This window comes from Anoplopoma fimbria, chromosome 8 (assembly GCF_027596085.1).
Source record: "Anoplopoma fimbria isolate UVic2021 breed Golden Eagle Sablefish chromosome 8, Afim_UVic_2022, whole genome shotgun sequence".
Lineage (NCBI taxonomy): Eukaryota > Metazoa > Chordata > Actinopteri > Perciformes > Anoplopomatidae > Anoplopoma > Anoplopoma fimbria.
Genome location: NC_072456.1, coordinates 19,924,200 through 19,944,563, shown reverse-complemented (window position 1 = coordinate 19,944,563; position 20,364 = coordinate 19,924,200). Strand labels below are relative to the sequence as shown.

General features: G+C 39.4%; 3 protein-coding genes across 4 annotated transcripts; 2 read left to right on the top strand and 1 right to left on the bottom strand.

Moving 5' to 3' along the window:
* Window positions 1-824: 824 nt before the first annotated feature.
* On the bottom strand, window positions 825-3,822 carry ccl25b (chemokine (C-C motif) ligand 25b). 2 transcript variants are annotated; one of them, XM_054603443.1, is made up of 5 exons: window positions 3,714-3,822; window positions 3,333-3,431; window positions 1,741-1,858; window positions 1,391-1,502; window positions 825-1,285 (listed from the first exon to the last, which is right to left on the bottom strand). In XM_054603443.1, exons 2-5 carry the CDS (start codon window positions 3,394-3,396, stop codon window positions 1,277-1,279), a joined length of 303 nt encoding a protein of 100 aa, XP_054459418.1. In that variant the 5' UTR covers window positions 3,397-3,431; window positions 3,714-3,822; the 3' UTR covers window positions 825-1,276. The 2 variants fall into 2 exon arrangements, with proteins under 2 accessions (XP_054459418.1, XP_054459419.1); XM_054603444.1 differs by having other exon boundaries at window positions 3,706-3,815.
* Window positions 3,823-6,401: 2,579 nt separating this feature from the next.
* On the top strand, window positions 6,402-13,702 carry gclm (glutamate-cysteine ligase, modifier subunit). Its single transcript, XM_054603437.1, has 7 exons — window positions 6,402-6,782; window positions 8,376-8,438; window positions 9,329-9,413; window positions 10,462-10,518; window positions 10,626-10,828; window positions 11,934-12,048; window positions 12,247-13,702. Exons 1-7 carry the CDS (start codon window positions 6,645-6,647, stop codon window positions 12,414-12,416), a joined length of 831 nt encoding a protein of 276 aa, XP_054459412.1. The 5' UTR covers window positions 6,402-6,644; the 3' UTR covers window positions 12,417-13,702.
* A 371-nt stretch (window positions 13,703-14,073) lies between these two features.
* Window positions 14,074-20,298, top strand: dnttip2 (deoxynucleotidyltransferase, terminal, interacting protein 2). The gene is made up of 7 exons (XM_054603420.1): window positions 14,074-14,223; window positions 15,367-17,453; window positions 18,308-18,446; window positions 18,661-18,756; window positions 18,981-19,145; window positions 19,310-19,419; window positions 19,787-20,298. The coding sequence occupies exons 1-7, from the start codon at window positions 14,149-14,151 to the stop codon at window positions 19,881-19,883; spliced, it is 2,769 nt and encodes a 922-aa protein (XP_054459395.1). The 5' UTR covers window positions 14,074-14,148; the 3' UTR covers window positions 19,884-20,298.
* The last annotated feature ends 66 nt before the right edge of the window (window positions 20,299-20,364 follow it).

Here is a 20,364-nt window from a genome sequence, read left to right as displayed (position 1 = left end):
CAACGTCAACTGGGTCCTAACATTTCACGTAACCTTGTGTCTTTTTCTTGTTAAAAAAAATCTGATTCTAACAAGTTTATTGTTTCAGTTTATGTTGTGCTCACATGGTCAATATCAAAAACAAATGTGTTCCATCAACCTACAACAAATTAACTGTGCCCAGTAATATTCCAGTATAGGAGCACAGTTTTATTTTTTATTTGTAGGGGCAAAATATAATAAAGCTGCCATCTCTTAGTGTGCTGTGTGCACTGTTCTTGATTGGAACTTTGAAATACATCTTTGCACTAAATGAAGACTGTCAATCAATTGGATTGAAGCTCATGATGAAGGAATCACTTCACAGCGAGTATGAACAAGATGAAATGATTACACCACACAAAAACCTGATTCAATGTGCACATGGGAGCCTGAGTATTTTTTGAATACAGACTTGACTTCTTTAGTCTAGATGACTTAAAATCTTAACAGACATGGACGATCTTTAACTTCCATGTCAATGCTTTACCATCGTTATCATCAAGCCAATGAAAAACAGCTTTTTAGACAAACTGTCCCGAGAGCCAAGTTTTATAGTGTGGACGGATGGCTCATGTAGTTAATTATTGGTTCAAGCTGATGCCAAATGCAGACTGTGTGAGAGATTACTGGACCAATCTGAACCTGCTTTGATGTCTTTCCGGTTAAGATCTCATCAGGGAGGAATGGTGCATTTTATCCCCCAAAATCAACAATTGCATTCCGAAACCAGGAATGTAATGTAATGATGTAAAACATCCTGGTGTTTCCTGATTCATCATTAACTAATGTAGAAAAAAGGAGTGTCTGGTTTGTATTGCCTTTTTATTTGATACAGAAAGACACAAAATGACATTATAATGTGAATATAAAAATATGGAAATCTGTAGTATAAAAAAACTTTCATCTTATGCCCAAAGTGTTTTTTCATCACACACACTTGAACACATGCGCACAAACAAACAAAAATAGCAAAAATATTTCAAAGCTGCCAAACTATGGCTCATTCCTAGCAGGCGCTACATATCACAGAGAAATAAACAGTTATAGCGGTGGCTCATATACATTTATTTAGCTATACTACCAATAACATTTAGGGTATGGTATGCTCGTGTTATAGTGATACATTTACATTCTCTGTCAGCACAGGAAATACCTACTAAAACATAATCCATGTAGTTAAAGGTGATATATGATGCCTGAAAGGGAGGTCAAACATCTGCTCTCCTCTCTCCCATTCCTCTCTTGTTTCTCTTCTTTAAGTGGTCTACGGAGACAAAAGTTTTAAGGGTAAAGATTTTACTCTCACAGTCACTGAGTTTCTCTACAGGGAATTTTATCATTGTAAGAGTGTGTTGTGTAACTTTTTTACCAAATTCTGATTTCTCTCATTCACATCCTGCATCAGCTTCTGGACCCAATTGTCATTCGGATTGGCACAGCGAGTCCCCTGCTTTTTATTTGGCTTCTTCTTCATCACAAACCTGCACACATTAGTATTATTATTTAAGATCATCAAGCTTACATCACAAGTTGTATAAGCATTCAGAGATGTTGTTTAAACGCTCTGCTCTAAGCTTGGATCCATCATATGCTCAGTAAGCAGGTTGTTTCTTTTTCTATTAGTTTTGCCAAGTTATTATACTAGGAAGTTTCCACAATGTAGGTAAACACGATGCTCGCTAAGAGCCAACAATGAAGGGCATACAATTCGTTACTCACACAACAGCTCTGATGTTGCAATCACCATCTGTTTCCTGCATCTTGTATCTTTCAATGTTTTTCTTTGCCCTGGATGTCATCCCTGTTAGATAGCCGAGGCAGCAGTTTCCAAACGAGCCTGGAGAGAGAGAGAGTGAGAGAGAGAGACATTACGGAGGGTTAGAGAGAGATAAACCGCCTCACTCAAAGATGACGCTCAAATGAAGCAATCGCTCAATTTGTACACTCTAGTAAGTCCGTGAAAAAAACAATATAGCTCATATTTAACAATGGTATACGTCTGTTTTATTATAACAGTTATATAAAAAAAATGCCAAAAGGTGCACTGTTTATTAATTATTTTATCAAATATTATATATAATATTAACACAGCAAACATGATCATTGGTCTCACAAATCACTGATTCAATTGTATGTCATGAAATTATTTTTTTCTTTGTACCAAATAAATCCACAAAAAAAGCAAGTATCAGGGGCTAAACCAATGGTATTTGGGAAATTCCCATCACCCCATCTGCTAGAGATTTTTGGGAAAGTAGATTGCGTGTTTAGCATTGACAGATTAACAAAAGTAAATCATGTTATTTATATTGTGTGTAATCTTACTAACAGACACACACACACACACACACACACACACACACACACACACACACACACACACACACACACACACACACACACACACACACATACACACACAGGGAGGTGTTTACAGCCAACACTTAAACATCACATATTTTGCAGGATTCAGTATTTGTCTTGTTCTGGGCATGCAGAGGGATTTGAAACAGCATTTAGACCTTCACAGTGTGAAATTAAATGTAAAGAAAATGGATTTGAACCATTAACAAAATGAATAAAATGCACCTAGACTCATTATCTTAGTATTTCTAAAATCCTGGGGGGGGGGGGGAATTGCACAAATTTACCGTGCCCTGTCCCTTAATAGTAATGCCCCTAATGTTTTGCTGTAATGAATCTACTGAAAAGTCAGCTATAAGCTGCAGTAATCACCTTAAAAGTATACATCAATGTTGAAAAATAGAGAAATGAGGAATGGCAAATGTAAATTTTATTTACTCCAGTGTCCACATAACACATAATCCCCCAGTTGTTCCGTAATTGTAGAAATGTTTAAAAAAGTGGAAATGTTTAAAAAATCTGTTAAAAGTAAAAGTAATGTGTGTTGTTTTCTATTTTTCAAACCCGTCACAAGATTACCGCATGAAAGCCGTCTATAATAGCAAGCCTAGACAGATTACACTTTGTAAGTGATGTGGTGAGTGGTTTTGAGCAGAATAATTCTCATCATTGAAAGAGAGGATTTAGTAACAAAGGCATGTGGATTGTGAAATACAGCTGCAGCCATAATTCAAACAAATTTAATCAATGCAAGACTCAGCATATTCTCCAAGCATAAATAGGTCCATATTTCTAGGTTTTAACTCACAGTTAAAATGCTAAAAAAGTTAATTGCACAATATTGAGCTATTTCTTAAAAAAAGCACTGTTATATTGGCAAACTAATCAAATTTGCTTTTATAATTTAATAGCTCTCTTGTGAATGAAATCCAATTTGTTCCACTTACCTTGTGCAAGAGTCAGGCACATGCAGGAGAGGATCAGAAGTAGGAAAAGAGCTTGGGACTTCATGGCTGTGGCTGCTGTTGCTCTTGTTGTGTTGAATGCTGCAAATACACAATCAGATTAAATCACAGAGGAGATCAAAACAGGAAAATGGAAGAACAGATTCCCACCCCCTTTAGCTTGTACATTTTAGCCGCTGACATAATATTTTCCATCGCAAACCCCTCTGAGCGCTTGTGAAAGAAGATGTTTTATCTCTGCAGTTATCTCTCATCACTTGGAACATATAGCAATATGTTTACAAAATCAGGATTACAAAAGCACCAAGAATAACATGAGAGTTGAGGTTATTTCAAAAGTTGCAGAAAGACGTACCTGCTCACATTAAGTCTTTCACAGGATGTGCTGGGATGATAACCTTTTTTCCAGTGCCGCTTGTAGTCACTCTGTTTTCTAATGAAGTGCACACTTTATATATTCCCTCCCTCCTTTACCACACCTACTCTGATATGTCAGCAGCACTCCAAGTTTTACAACTGCTCAGTAAAAGTGAAATTTGATCACTGAACCCTATGAGACCAGCCTCCCCGAAACAAAAAAACACACTTCCCCCTCCCACCACCACACACCCACACAAACGTCAATATCACCCAAGTACCTCGATGTTATTGCAACCCCACTGAGGTTAAAGATTAACCCCAAAACGCTGATGTTTTTATCACTTTGGTCTCACATTCAGCACATTGAGACACATTGGTGCCGATGGATATATAAAGTGCAAAATACTAACGCAGTGCTTTAATGATACCATTTAAAAATACTTGATTGTTTTGGTTCTCAGGTGTGTAATACCTCTGCACCTGGTAGAGATGTCCGTGCCCTCTAATGCAGCTGGACGGATACTTCCTCACACAAAGGCTGATCTATTCTGAGAGCACTGAATCTCTCCAGATGTAGGCATCCTTCCAAAGTTGGATTATTGTGTCTATTACGCAGAATATAAATCTACTGAGCTGGGCCCAAGTACAATTGTTTATCCCCATCAGTTCCTCTTCCAGCTGCAACCATTTTTCAAGCCCATCCTGCATCAAATGTTAGTCCTAAGGATGATATAGTTCATGTCCCTTTGCATTGTTATCCATATCTAGTCTTTGACTTTGGGGAATTCTTGGTCACTTATTTTCCTGCACCACTGTAGCCAAGTCTAACCTGCACATTTGCTTACTGTGGTGCTGCTAAATGAATCGGTTTCCTGAGTAATGAACATTTAAGATAAAGAAATAAACACAGAGAGAAGGAATAGTGGGGTTTCAGTAGGCCCATATATAGTGAATATGTATGATGAATGTTGTTTTCAAGCTTCATTACAAGTTAATTATAAATTAAGTGACAACATATGTGGGGGATTGTGCATAAGTGATTGTGCAAATGCACTTGCAAGTATATTTGTATTAGAGTGCGCCTGAGACCTTGAACAATGAATAACCTTTATCAGACAATAGGAATTCAGAGGCTTTGTAACGGCTTTGTAACGGCTCCAAAAGTCTACAGGAGTGATGCCATGTCTTCTTAGTGACTCTTTCAATTCCTTTGTTTCATGTGTTATGATGCATTTGTATCATGGTTCCCTTGTCAAACATGCACTTAACAACGGATGCTATCACACATTCTACCAAGATCAAAGCCTGACTTTCAAACATAATGAAGTCAGGAATCCAAGTCCCCTGCCCCTCTCAGAAAATGTATTAACTATTTGTATCTTTTATACTATATTTATTTCAATCCTTCAGTATTCCTACTATAATTAAAAGATATGGTAACAGCCTATAAATAACCCAACATGATAGTTTGATTGCTTCCAAATGTCAGTGTTCACTTGACTTGATGATGTTGTCATGAATCATGAAAACTGAGCAGTGTTGTAAATTACGTATGAATGTGTTTCTACCAATTATCAAATGTTAGCTACTGTAGGTCTATTTGTAATATATTGAAAGATGTGTTTCACAGATTCAAGTTAAGTACATTCTATACCACACTGGGAAATCTATTTCTTTAAAGACCATGCCGTTTGCCTGGTGAGAATTGTCGTGTTGAAACGAAACTGTTCCACCAACAGTGGTTGGAAGAAGTACTCAGATGCTTTATTTGAGTATCAGAACCACAGTATAAACATACTCCAATTATAAATAAAAGTCAGGTATGAACAGTAATGTACTTATAGCATTAAAAGTATGAGTAGGATACTCACTATGCAGAAAGGCCATTCTCAGTGTTATATCATGGTGGTTGAATTCAAAATTACGTATGAAAATGTTTTTTACTCTCTATGTAAAAAACAATATTGCACAGCTGTAAAATAAATGTAGTGGAGTAAAAATTAAAACATTGCTGCATGCGTGTTGTTGATTCGAGGATAAGATAAGATAAGATAAGCCTTTATCTGTCCTCAGAGGGGAAATTTGGTGGTTGCATCAGCACAGGGACAGAAAAATAAAGAGTAAGATGTACAGTACCAGTCAAAAGTTTGGACACACCTTCTCATTCAACTACTTTGAAGAATCTAAAATATAAAACATATTCTGGTTTGTGGAGCATTTGTTTGTTTACCACATAATTCTATATGTGTTCCCTCATAGTTTGGATGTCTTCAATATTAATCTATAATGTAGAAAAAAAATAAAAAAAATAAATAAAGAAAAAACATTGAATGAGAAGGTGTGTCCAAACTTTTGACTGGTACTGTATATACAACTAGAATATAATTACAAATATAATACAAGAGCAGCAGATTAAAGTCAATCATATGAGGCAAAAGTTGCAAGTAGAAAGAAGTGGAAAATTAAAATACTCAAATTAAGTTCAGTTGCTTCAGTACATGAAAATACGATGCTGTTATCCCTGCTTGAGAAAAATAATTACAAACACTACACCACCATCTAGCGGCCAAAGATGAGAACTGCACCCGATTCACAAATCCATTCCATTTCTTCAACTTCCGTGTTATGGATGTAGCCCAGCACTCCATGACACCCTGACCGGGTTTTGCGGGACATTCGCCGACAACACCGTGTAGGCGTGACCGAACCGGCTTGCCTCCATGACAGGCTCTAAGGAAACCACCAAACCAGCAAGTCAGTCAACACACTGAGTGCAAGTCATCCTGACTACATAGTTTTTAAAACAGTTGTGGGTGACTGTGCTTACTGTCTGCTGCCCAGCTCTTCAGACAGCCGCCGGTTGTCAGCGTGAACGCGCACGTCGACGTAGCGGGCACTGATTTAGCAGCGTGTTAGCTCGCTGCAGAGAACCACATGGACCCTCAAAACAGCAACATGAACGGCGAGGCGAAGATGATGCTGAGCCACGCCAAGACTCTGCGGCTGCACACCGGGAACCTGGTCAACCGAAGTCGGCTGAAAAAGAAATGCCCAGGCTCCCCCAGCGAAGAGGTAATATACCGTAAACCCGTCTCAGTTAAAACACAGCTTGTTGTGCTGGTTTGACAGTTTAGCATGTTAGCTTAGCCTGTTTAAGTTAACAGTGAGCTAACGCTGCATAGGACCAGGACTAGGACTTAGATCTGACAGGGACGTAGAGTTTAGGTCTGTAATGTTTAACTTTACTATACAAGCAGTAAACGGGTTAATGTTTGTTGTTGGCTGCTCACTGCAGACAGGTGACATATCACCTGCAGGCAGGTGTTTTATTGAAACAGTGTTGGTTTGAGCCAGTACTCTAAATCTATGTCAATGGTCATTCACAAATGTAGTGCTGCAAACTAGTGTTTGATGTCAATTCAAACCAGATTTCTTTTTAGTTTAGGGGGGCATGATTTACATTTTGTTTCATATTTATTTTCACTATTATCTACACAAGATCTTCCTTGGTGCCAGTGGTTTAGTACTTTTTGTAAAAAAGAAAAGTTGAATGAAATCTTAAGTAAAGAGGTAAAAAAAAGTGTGGTTTACATTTTTGTACTAGTGCCTTTATCATTTCAAGTGTTGATTGTAGAAAGAAATGTTATGTTAGAAAAAGCGAGTAAAGTCTATTGAATGAGAGGGAATGGTGAGAAATTGGAATCACAATTTCCCAGATCCTAAGTTGACGTTTTCAAATAGCTTCTCTTGTCCAAACATCAAATAACACATATTTTAAATGTATATAACACAGGAGAACGCAGCAAATCCTCATAATCAGGCAGATCTAACTAGTGAATTAGTAAATGACTCAGACAATTCGATTATCAGAACAGATGACTGACTAATCCATTAGTTTTTTTGGCACTTGATAGATGTTAATTGTAGTTATTTTAAAGGTTACCTAAAAAGGGTTTGTTCAGAATAGTGTATTATTTCCTAATTGTGTCAGATACATCACTCCTTGTTTTAAGAAACTTATCCTGAAGTTTTCCTCCAAAGCATAGTTGTAATTTGGGCACAGTGCCATATGCTGTGACTTAGGTACTTTTAGTCCAAAGTTCATCTTATCATTTGTTATTGTTGTGATGAGGGGCAGATTACATCACTTGGGCTTGACTGAGATATCAGTCAAGCCCAAGTGATGTCAGAGGGCTTATTACATATCTGTTTTGTCATAAAGCGTCCCATATACTATATGTGGCTGACATACCACATCAAAGAAAAAAATGTAAAGATTACATAATGCAGAAATGTGCTTGGTTGGTTTGACATTCTCTACTGCCTGCAACACTTGCATGAACATTTCTCACTAAACCACATACTTCTTACACAACTGATTCAGCTGGCTTCCTCACCCCATACTTATCCTTTTGTAGTAGTTATGTAAAACATTTGTCAGCACTGTTTTGGGACGTTATGACATTTTTCCAACCGATTTCATTGTTTATAACACATTGCTGTCAGAGTTCACAGAGAGGCTTGTCACAGCTGTCCAGATGTTTGTGTGGGGTCTGCTGAGGATAAAAAGCTGTTCCGCTTCAGCCAAATTTCAGGGAACCTTCCTGAAAATATACATGTTTCACATATGTTTATTTACAATTGTTTTTCCGTTTGGTATTTCAGCTTCAAGACTGCATTCAAGCCACGCTGAGTGATTGGTTTGCCATCACAAAACCGCCATCAAAGGTGGGGAGACGTTTACAGTTTTCTTATTGTGTTCATGTAGTGCTGTTGGGTCCTGGATGTTTAGTAGTACAAAAGTACTCAGGCTCTCCCATACCAGTTTTGCATGTTTGGTTTATTTACACTGAGAAATGAACCATAGTATTTGCATTGGCCTTCAGTTATGGTCAGACCAGCAGTATGTGAATAAGTTTCACAATAATGTGCTACTACACTGTCGGGCAGCAAGGTTCCAGTGCTTGTAAAAATAAAATAACTGCAGTGATGAACATCAAAGGTTGCCTCCAGCCTTACTGAAAAGAAGCTGTCATGATGAATGTTCATGCAGTGCTGACTGCCAAAGGCGCCATTCCAAAAGTGCGTTTGTCTGTAGGGGTGGGGGTGTGGGTGGGGGCTGGAGGTACAGAAACTTTGCTGTGGAGTTTTTGTTCATTAACTGTGATAGGATTTCTAGAACACATTAATCATTCTTCTGTGTTCATCAAACAAACATGTTTTGTCAAAACTGAAATGGAGATTTAAAAGGATACAGGATCTTATGTAGTGAGCCACCATTCCTGCTGAACTCACCCCTGCACTGGCTGTTTTGCTTTGCTCAGCTAATCTACTTCAGCTTTTATCACCACGCCCACTGGACTCAGATGGGGATGGGGGAAGTTTTGAAATAGTTGACCTAAAGGGTCGTAAATACAAAGAGCCACCCTCTTCCAGTTAAGATGTCAAATATAACACAAGCATCGTGGCTGTCTCTGTAAGGTTTCTGTCTGTCCTGTCACCTGTTTAATGATCAAAAGCCGATATTTACAGAGACCGATAAAGCCATTTATATTAGGTATTTAAGGTCTGTACTCACAATACACACAAAGTCTCTAAATGAAGTGCTTGTCATCCAGGATTTTTCAGACACTGTGGACTGCTCCATTCCCCATGCAACTGATGCTATTACGCCTGAAGAGAGGGATGAACTGAGGGTTACAGGTCAGTACTGGATTGTTTCCCACAGGATTTTATAAGACTGTGCAGGGTGAAGGTCAGATCCTTTAGGGGGGGGCTGGAGAAGAACTTTGTGCTCTTGTAAACACTTTTGTCCTCTTATTTTAGCACTAATGGAATATAGCTATGTACATTTACTCAAGTACTGTACTAGTAAAATTGAAAATGTTGATGTACTTGTAGCTTACTTTGAGTGTTTCCATTTTATGCTACTTCTATACTTCTAGTCCACCACATTTCAGAGAGAAATGGCCCATAAGAATTTATACATACATATCTTGGTCTGAATCGACGATGTAAGGTGTATAAACCCGTAATAACCTCCCTGATTATTATATCATTGGTTATAATAACCGAGGTTAGATGTAGAGCAGTTTTTTTTCTACTGGTTTTAGGCGTCCTCTGTTTACATTGGTGTTACTGTTGCTGTATGGTGTGTCTACAAACAAAACAAACACTATGTTAAGTAATTTCTGCGTACCGTAGGCTATAGCTTGTTTTAAGATGAAGAAGATCAGAGGCACGTTGGGCTGGGTTGCCTTTAGTGGTAACCGGCATATGGCAAATTTGCTAGAGGATAATTTTATGCAAAGTTAGAAAAAAAGTAGCCCCTGTTTAAGTGCGAGCATTTCTTGTAAGACCGTTTGCTCCAACTTCGCTCTGATGTGTAAAGGTCACAAACCGTCGTCTAAATGATGCTAATATTCCCATAAAACAGTTAATAATAAAAATATTAACCATAGCTATTTTTTATTGTTTTGATGATTCACATATTGTCATTTTGCCCAGCCCTGTCACCTATGTTAAGTCATTTTGGAAACAAATTCCCGATCAGTGCATGGCTGATGCACTGATCAGAGCCACCACCATATTCTGAATGGCTGAATCAAAAATAAATTGTTAAGCAACCAAAAGGAAGTAGTAAATAAATGAAAATCGAATAAGTAGTACTAATGATTCAGACTGACCAGATAATACAAATCAACTGCAGTATGCGGTGGAATGACATGTTTATGACTGCTTGTTCACGCAGTCAAGCTGTTCCTGTGCGAGTCGGTTGATTCCTCCATCAGAGACGCGGTGGAGATGGGTGAGCTTTAAATCTCTTCAGCTAAATTTGAATTTGCCTTGAAAATTACATACAGTTCATATGAAATTCTTCTGTGTGATACAGCCTTTTCTGTCTCTCATCCCTAGTCTGCCAGACGCTGGCAGTGTCCCAGCTTGACTCTGTTATCATTGCGCCACCTTGGCCGCTGGAAGGTGACCGCCAAAGTTTGGCCCACCTTCAGCCAGCTTGGGAGGAGCTGGAGGCTCTGGTCAGGAGCCAGCGCATTGCTGCTATTGGCACCTCTGACCTGGACAAAGAAATGCTGGAACAGCTCTATAACTGGTCTCAGGTCAGTGGAAATGTTATGCATGGGAATCTCAATTTGTGTCATATTTCAGCTGGGCAGACACTGTGTTACTATACATTTTAATCAACCTTTCTTCCCGGTCAGAACATGAGGCTAACATGCTCAAACTGTACCGTTCATTTGACTGGCCACGTAATCAAAGAACTCCAGTCTGTTTTTATCCATTGACCATTCCATTCCAGGTTTATTTAAACCAGGCATTTGGGTCCCAAACAATGCTGAACAATTAAGAGAAAGATAGCATTGCCTTGTGGAATTCAACTATGAATGGAAAGTTGGAAGAAAAACAAGTCCCACATGTGTGCAGCACATTTTCAACAAGCCTGTATGTTATTAATAAATCTGTTGTACTTTCATTAAGAAGTACTGCATTCATTTTTTATATTGTGCAATATGTAAAAGTAAAATTGTATAATAAATGCATTTTCCTTAAAGCCTTGATATAAAATAATTTTGCTGACCATATATGTCAATAGTGGTATAGTTTAGGTGTCCACTGTGGGCTCATGAGTTTTAACTTCATGGTTGATATTCATTTAACATTTTATTTAAGTTGCAATGTGATGTGATTGGAGAATGATGTTCATTAAATTAGCTTATACTTTTAATTGGGTTATTGCGTGGTATGAAGTGGAAATGTTCTCATACTTGTGATTATGTCTTTATAGTGCACATTGTCATATATTGCTATTATTCCTCTATTTATATCCCACTAATGTTCCTCGAAGTTAAGTTGCAGAACATTCAAAACTGTCAATTTGAATGAAACGCTTTCTGAAGCACCAATGATGTTTTGACGCTTCAGAAGTCATCAGTCATGTGGTATCTGGTCATTTGACACAAGCTTTGACACAACGTGTTGAAACATTGCGCTTCACAGGAGTGAAACTCAATTTGACGTGCTAAACCTGTTCATTGCTTTTCAGGTGGTTAATCATGTCTTGACCCCCATAAACTGAATGTCAAATGACAACCCATCTCGAAATGTGTTTTTCTATTATGAACATAGCCAGTGTGTCACTGTGTGCCATTTCCTATGTTAAACCAGATAAAGCCAGTTGTTGACTCCATACTGTCATTTGTACAGGTGAAGCCCAGCAGTAACCAGGTGAACTTGGCCTCCTGCTGTGTGATGCCTCCTGACCTGACTGCCTTTGCCAAGGAGTTTGACATCCAGCTGCTCACACACAACGATTCGAAAGGTGAAATTCAATTATTCAGTTCAATTTAGTTCTGTCAGTCAGATGGGTTTGTAGTGAACTTTCTAAATGCAAGCAGTTAAAAAAAATGTTTTAAGTTCTCTGCACAGTGTAAGCTGCACAGTTCGCATGTACCTGTCATTTTTTTTTTTTTTTCCCATGATTTTTAAACTTCCTTCCTTTGATTTCATGTTTCCACAGAGCTGATGTCAGCGGCCACATTCCAGGAGTCGGTGCAGGAGGGAACCCAGGACCTGAACATAGCTGACTGGAGGCTGGAGTGGGTCCTTCGCTACTCCATTATTGTGAAGAGCAGGGGCATTATCAAGGCTAAGGGCTACCTTGTCAGTGCGAGGAAGGCGAGCCCCTAGCACACTCCACTATGGAAGACACATGGATCAAGCCATTTTCCTCCCTTTTCGTTGACATACACACAAAACATGCAAAGTAATAGCTCTGATTAATGGATGCTGCCATTCACCATGAGTCTTGGTGTCATTGTTTTATCTTACGGATAAGGTTGCATCCTGATTATGTACAATTTCCTCATTTTAACTGATGCAGTTATTCATTACCCTCATCTCAGTGAGATCAAAAATAGGAGATGAACATGCAATATCAACTCAAGTGTCAGTTTCAAAAGAATAGACTGTGAAAGTTAGTTTCACAGACGACCAATCCATTGACAGATCAGCCATTTCTTAACACAGTAGAGGCTGCTTTAATGATGGAAAATGGCGGCTAAACTTTGATCCAAGGGTTCCTTGTTCTGACTTGAAGTGCCTCTCATCTTTTTCTCTTCCTGTCCTCATACCTGCTTTGTCTCCACTGTGTCTGTGTGAATCAAGCTTTAAATATACTGGTTTGAATGAAAAGTTTCAGAGTAGGTTAAGCAAAAGTGAAAAGAAGAGATTTGTTTTTTAGTACAGAATGATTCCAAACATTTTTAAACGGCATATGGAAAAATTGGAAATGGAAACAAAGTTTATTGTTGCAATTCTTACTGTATTTGCATTCCTCAATTGAGAAATTATATGTGCTAATTCAAATCAAACTCCCAACGAGATGTTTATTTTATGATGACGATTGACTGTAATTGGTGAAAAAGAAAACTATATAATGTATACAACTTTATTTTATCAGGCATTTATTTTCTGACCATGTTTATCCACTACTGTTCTCATGAGATTAATTTGAGGGTTGAAAGTACAGCAATATTTTGAGATTGACATGCATAGCAGGCGTTCGTCCTCTATATGCATTGTTGTTAAAGCACTGGAAACTCCGTGCCAAGGAGATGGTAAAATATGTCAACACTGAGGAAGATGTTTTTATATAAGAATCATGGTTGTTTTTTTCCAGACAGGATCCAGTTAATCTCATGAAGAAAAGTTATCTGTTGTACTGTAAACATATTTAATGCTGCCATATATCTGTATATCATGAATTGGCTTTATTAAAATCACGAAAGTTATCTCTTAATGTCAACACTGGTGTAAAATATTTAAAAGATGGAATAACCCTGGACTAGTGTATTTTTTTTTTGTTGATAATACAATCAAGATATTGGTGCTACAAAGAAATTAGCTAAATTAAAGAAGAACAACAAGGACAACTCCACCATTGTTGAAAGTGCTGCTTTAAGCTCTCAGCTGAGTCAAGCATGCTGTTAATTGTTTTGTTGCCTTAAGTTATTGTATACAGTACCAGTCAAAAGTTTGGACACCTTCTCATTCAATGGTTTTTCTACATTGTAGATTAATATTGAAGACATCCAAACTATGAAGGAACACATATGGAATTATGTGGTAAACAAACAAATGCTCAACAAACCAGAATATGTTTTATATTTTACATTCTTCAAAGTAGTTGAATGAGAAGGTGTGTCCAAACTTTTGACTGGTACTGTACTCACTAACGTTACAGTGTTTTACTCTAAAGAACCTGAACAGTTGTTTTTTTTCCATCATCCTGACTTGAAGTTGGGTCACAACTCTGCGATCGTCTACTTGACCTGAATCTCATCTCCGTTCATCGATTGGTCGAGACTAGCTCTCACACCGGAAGTGAGAGGAGCAACCAGGCCGGCCAGCAGGATCCAAGATGGTGGCCACCAGGAGAGGAGTACGCGTGTACTCCCCAACTAAAACAAACCCCGACCAGTCCTCCGATGTCCCGGTACGTATGCCAGATACATGTTGGTTAAACACGCTACTGTTCAGTGGTCATGTAAAGGTTTAGCTTTGAAGAGAAGGGAGCCATCAACGCGCGTGTTAAGCGTGTGAGCGTGCAGATGTTCAAACCTCACGTGGACACTTATCTCTCCTATCAGAGTTTGTAAACGTTTCCATGTTGTGATACAAGTGGAGAAAACTGTTTAATAAATAATAGTGTGTGTGTGTGTCGCCCAACATCAATAAAGCTCTGAATGGTGTTAAATTAAAGATTCTTAAAGACACTAATACACTGTGCAATACAATAGTTATAATAGTTTCTGTCTGTATATATAATATTTCAGTTACTGTGGATTCTTTACTGTTTTTTTATTGCTTGTTTATAATACTTATTTTTGATTTTTTAACTGTGTCTTGTTTTGCACTATCCCCCTGTAATCCTGTAAATGTCCCTGCTGCGGGACTAACAAAGGATTATCTTATCTAAGAAACTGAATTCATGAGACACGTTTACAGTTCTTCCATTCTTACGGTCTATATATCCAGCATACATCAAATACTACAGATTCCAATTTTTACACAAGTTAAACTCTTAGTAGTGAGAGAAATGACTCCCTTTAACTTCCTTTAACTGGCTATGAAAGGGGTTTAGCATTGATTCAAAGATCCTACCAGTCAATGATGGATAAAGTAGAAGAAAAACAGTCCTTATTTTTCACTGGGTGACTTTTTCCCCTTCATTATCCAGTTCCACACACACCGTCCTGCTGCCCCAAAAAGTAGACTAGAGCAACAAATGTGTGTTTAAAATGGTCCGTGACAAACCCACTACTCACTCCAGTCCGAGTAACATTTGAAGAAAAAGTACAGTTCTCAGATATTTTTATTTTTAAATATTAAGCTTTGTGTTTGTGCCCCCTTTTTAGATAGCAGTTTCTTAAGTAGAAACGAGCCACAGACCGGCTATGGAAGTCAGAAAGGCTTGAGAGAGATAGAGACAACTTGTTGGTTTTGATCTTTTTTTTTTTTGATGAATTTGTTGTCAATAAGTACCCTTTTTATAATGACAACTACCTCATCTTTTGGGATCAAGCTGGTTTTAGAACCAGCTGTTTAATTAACTATTGTCTTTTTTTCTGTCAAACAGGCCACTCCTTCCGCTGGACGGAGAACCAGGAGCACTGCTAAACAGGAAGAGAGCCCAACCCAGAATGCTCTGGTGGAGACAAGAAGCCAGCTTGAAAAAAGCGAGGGACAACTCGAGGCATCTCCACCCTCCTCCGTGCTGAAAAGATGCGCCAGAGCTTCCAGACTCCACAGTCCAGAACAGCCATGCACACCCGTGGGCTCCATCCACGAAGCGGAAACGTCAGATGTGGACTCCTGCTGCTCTGCTGTGACAGACACCGAACTACCAATGACACGCACCAGGGGGAGGAGGAGACAGCCCTGCAGAGTTAGTCAGGAAGATGAGGAGATATCTGAGGTGGAATCATGCTCTTCTGCAGTATCTGCATCGAAAGCTGGCCAAAGTAGCCGTCGGAGCACAAGGAGGAAGACGATTCCTAAAAGCCCTGAGCCGGCTCATGTTGAGGTGGGAGACGTCAAGACCGACTTGGTGCCCAAATCCCAGAGAGCCACCAGAAGTCAGAGAAAAGCAGCTTCCACCAGATCATCTGCCAAACAACAACTTGAAGACTCCGAGCTCTCAGATGCTGACAGCTGCGTATCCAGCGTCTCAGGAGCTGGAGCTTCTATGTCCACCATCCGCAGAAGTACAAGACCCAGAAGGCAAACCGGACCGATCCCCATCCACCTAGACGAAACCTCGGAAAGCTCTCAATCCCCTGCCCCAAGAGCTCGAATGAGCCGGGCAGCTAAAGGGCGTGCAGCAGCTACTGTAGACGTCAGCGAGCCCCCGTCTTGCGACTCTGAAGGATTTGAGTCCGGGCCCACTTACAGTATGACGACTCGCAGACGGGGAAAGACCGAATCCTACGGTTTCAAAGCGTTGGACTCAGAATCGGAGCTGACTGACCTGCATTCCCAGACGGGCAGCCCCTGCACCCGTCGTGGCAAAGGGACTCCCTGCAGCAGCCGCACAGGCTCGGGGAGCAGCAGTCGGAGTGCTCGGGCCACCAGGAGCTCAGTCAAGGACTGTAGTATTGTTTTGGAAAGAGCTGAGGGGGACACTTCAATCAATGATTCTAGGTTGGAGAGTACAGTGATCCATGAGGACGCAGACTGCACACTGTTGGAAGAAGTTGAGAACCAGGCATTGGAAGAGAAAGATAAAGAAGGTGTGAATAGTGCTGCTCTCAGTCCAAGTGAGGCAGATGCAGTTGGTGTGGAAAAGGGAGTAATTGTCATTTCAGAAGAAGATTCCTCCCATGGGTCTCTTGAGATATCAGACAGTCCTCGTGCTGAGGAAGCTGTTATTAAACCTGCAGTGACTGACAGACTCCAGCAGGAGGAGCCGTGTGCTGAAAATAAGGACGGGGACGTCTCAGAGAAGATGATGATGCAGGAAACAATCCAGCCATCAGAGCCGTTGAAGCCTGGCCAGTCAGTTACAGTAACCTTATGTGGAAGTGCTTCTGAAATCACAGAGGAGACTGAAGAGAAGGATGAGGAGATGGAAACAGCTGAAGTGGACGCCCACGCACCACAGGGAGACGAGGATGCTGCTGTGGAAACCGGGCCCAGTGAGGAGGAGAAAATGGAAGTCAGCACATTGAATACAGATGCTCAGCAGGTGGTCGACTCCAATGAGGTCCAAGTTGAGTCCATTCAGGTGACGTCCAGCCAGCAGCAGAATATCACAGTGGATTCTCACCCTGAACAGCAACCTAAAGATGTCATCGTCCAGAGTACAAAAATAATCAGCCTGCTGGAGAGCAGCGAGGATGAAGACGCCGAAGAGGAGGAGAGGGAAGTTTCTGGAGAGGAGGAAGAGGAGGATTTGGAGTTCCTGGCAGAGGAGAGAGCAGGACCATCCCAGAAGTGTGAAGCAGCAGCTGCTGCATCCGTTGATGGACTCTTTATGATCGACACACGGCCGGGACAGGAGGCTGATGAACTGTACTTCAAGGAGAGACCAACAGAGGAGGAGGACAAGAAAGCCACAAAGGAAGAGCAACAGGAGGAGCAAGATGAGGAGTTTGTTGATGAGGAGGGGGATGATGACGAAGATGAAGATGCGGAACTCCTCTTCTCAAGTAGAAATCCTCAGTTGTAAGTATATGAAAAGTGGCTGCCTTTGATTGGTTCATTCACTTAGGAATACACACATAACATTTTTTCTTTTGTCAACAAATCCCTTTAAAAGGATAGTTATACATTTATTAGTTTTCTTGCTGAGAGTTAGATGAGAAGATTGATACACTCTTGTGCTTGTATGGTAAATATGAAGCTACAGCTAGCAACCAACTCACTTAGCTTAGCATAAAGACTGGAAATAAGAGGCTCTGGCTCTGTCAAAAACAACAATGTGTGAAATTCCATGAACTGAGCACATATAGACAGTACAACCACCCTCATTATTATTATTATAATTTTCAACATCATCATTGCAGTGATCATCTGCTCGTATTAATCAAACAACCTTTGGACTGAATCATTTCAATGCAAATGCTCCAAGCTGTAGCTTATTTGCTCTACTGATGTCACTGTATTTGTAAACAGCCCAATACTGTTTATGGCTATAGCCTAATATAAATTTGCACTACAGTAAGCTATATTTGATGACAATACTGTACTGTTTTAAAAGTATTTGAATTATACACCATGCAGCAATTTAAAAAGTGTTTGAAACAGTGAATAAATTCAGTTTAGTCAGTCAGGCAGTAAACTGCTGTCTGATTCATTACTTTATATTGATGTAATAATATACAAATGTCAATTAGATGGTAATTACATGAGAAAAGGAAAGAAAAGGTTCGAATAATTATCCGCTTATAGTGAATCTGTTTGACTCCGGACAGACGTGATGACTATACGCAGTTTTCAGTGTATAACTGTGTGCTGAGGTGAGAAATGACACTCGACTTCTTTTCCTGAGGACTTTTCTTTGTGCCAATTTGTTCCAGGAAAGAGTTGTCCAGCCGTATTGACCCTGGCATCAGAGTGAAGGAGCTTGGGGGCTTGTACATCAATTTTGATGGCAGCAAATCAAAACCTGTCTCCACTTCACTGCGAAAACTAAAGGAAAAGAAGATCCAAGATGAGGTAAATAAGTGATTGATTTTTGAAGGTGATCTGTTTTGCAGAATGAGTAATGAACTTTATAGTTATGCGAGGACGAGTAAATCCAATAACACCTGAGAAAGTGTTATTCATTATCTTGCTCCAGTTTCTTTTAGACTTCCGCCTTTTACCTCTGAGTAAAGATGTTGGTAGTTTGGTGTTTTGCAGTGTTGCAACTTTTTGTTGTTGTCCACAGGTGATGAAGAAGAGTGTGATGGGACCAGAGTTTGAGAAGAAGGACGCAGTGCCTCCGTACAGTGAATCCAAACAAGCCTCAAAGTTGAAAAACAGAGTAAGTTTTATAAAGTTATGCTTTGCTTTATAGATTCTGAGCTTCTATCTGCTAAAGTTTTATCACTTGGATCATGTATCATTTGTGGAATCAGTTGTGCAGTGAAATGTCCTGCACCAAATCACAAAAATAAATACAGTGCAGCAGATGTTTTTAATCAAATTCTTTGCTCTAAAGCTACTCCAATGCTTCTTTAAATAATTGAAATCACTGTTTTTCCCCAGACGGAGAGAGCGAAATCAACAGGAGACGGTTGGTTTAATATGAAAGCCCCCGAGATCACACAGGAGTTGAAAGGAGACCTGCAAGTCCTGAAGATGAGAGGCTCCATGGATCCAAAGAGGTTCTACAAGAAGAACGACAGAGACGGCTTTCCCAAATATTTTCAGGTCAGTAGAAACAAGTCTCCTGCCCCTCAAAAACCCTCTTCAGTAACAAGGAAATGATCAAATTAGTATTCTTAAGAAACCTCTTTAATTTTCAAAATAAAACAGTTCTGTCTGTTTGGATTCGTAACTGATTTTAAAATTGTGCTGGATTGTATGTGATGCAGGTTGGTACAGTGGTGGACAGCGCAGTCGACTTCTATCATTCCCGCATTCCCAAGAAGGCGAGGAAGAGAACGATGGTGGAGGAGCTGCTAAATGATGCTCAGTTCAGACAGTAAGTGGAAATGAAAACAAAGACAGACCCCTTTTTACTGGATGTGGCTTTATTATGTCAGTGATTCAACTATGAAATAGACTGATGTTAGGACCAAATACTGGGCTCCAGAGTCTGCTCTCATATCATTCAAATATATTAAACCACAATATTTATTAAGGATATCATAATACATTATGTAACAAGCATTAACCTGAACTTTCGCATCAAGTCACAGAATACATAGCAGCACCACAGCAGCTCTCGCTAACCTGTGTGAGCACATTGGTGTTAGTTTGCTCTACAGTATGTTGTCAGGAGTACCACGTGTGTAGATGTATTCCATTACTGCAGACATATTAAATGTGCTTCACTCTTGTCTTAACAGGAACAACAAAAAGAAGTACCAGCACATTGTGACGGAAAAAGCGGCGCAAGGAGCTGGCAAGAGGAACAAGAAGAAGAATAAATTCCATAAGAAGTAAATCTGAAGACTTGATGTGACGAACACTGAGTGACTTTTCATAAATACTGATATTATCAACTGCAGGTGGTGGGTTGGTGTTGAGTGATATTAAAAGTAGTCAGTGCTTTGTACAGGTACAAGGAAAAAATAGTGCACATGCTCATATTTACACCTGAAACCTTTTTTTAAAATCAAATGAAACTTTATATTCCAAACCTTTTGCCGCACAGTAATCATAGTCTGTCTAAATATACATGCATCATATGAACATTAAAAGATTCTTCTTTTGATGACACGCACCAATGTTTGTGAAAGTTCTTGTAAATTCAACTATCATCCTAATAATATGGCTTGTAACATGACTTTGATCAAAACAGAAACTAGTGTCAGGTGATCATTTCTAAAGATAAATATATTTAGTCAAAATGTTGAAGGTTACAACATTTGAAATGCATATAGCTTGTTTTTTGTGACTGCTTTTGGTAAAGCTGTTTTTTTTT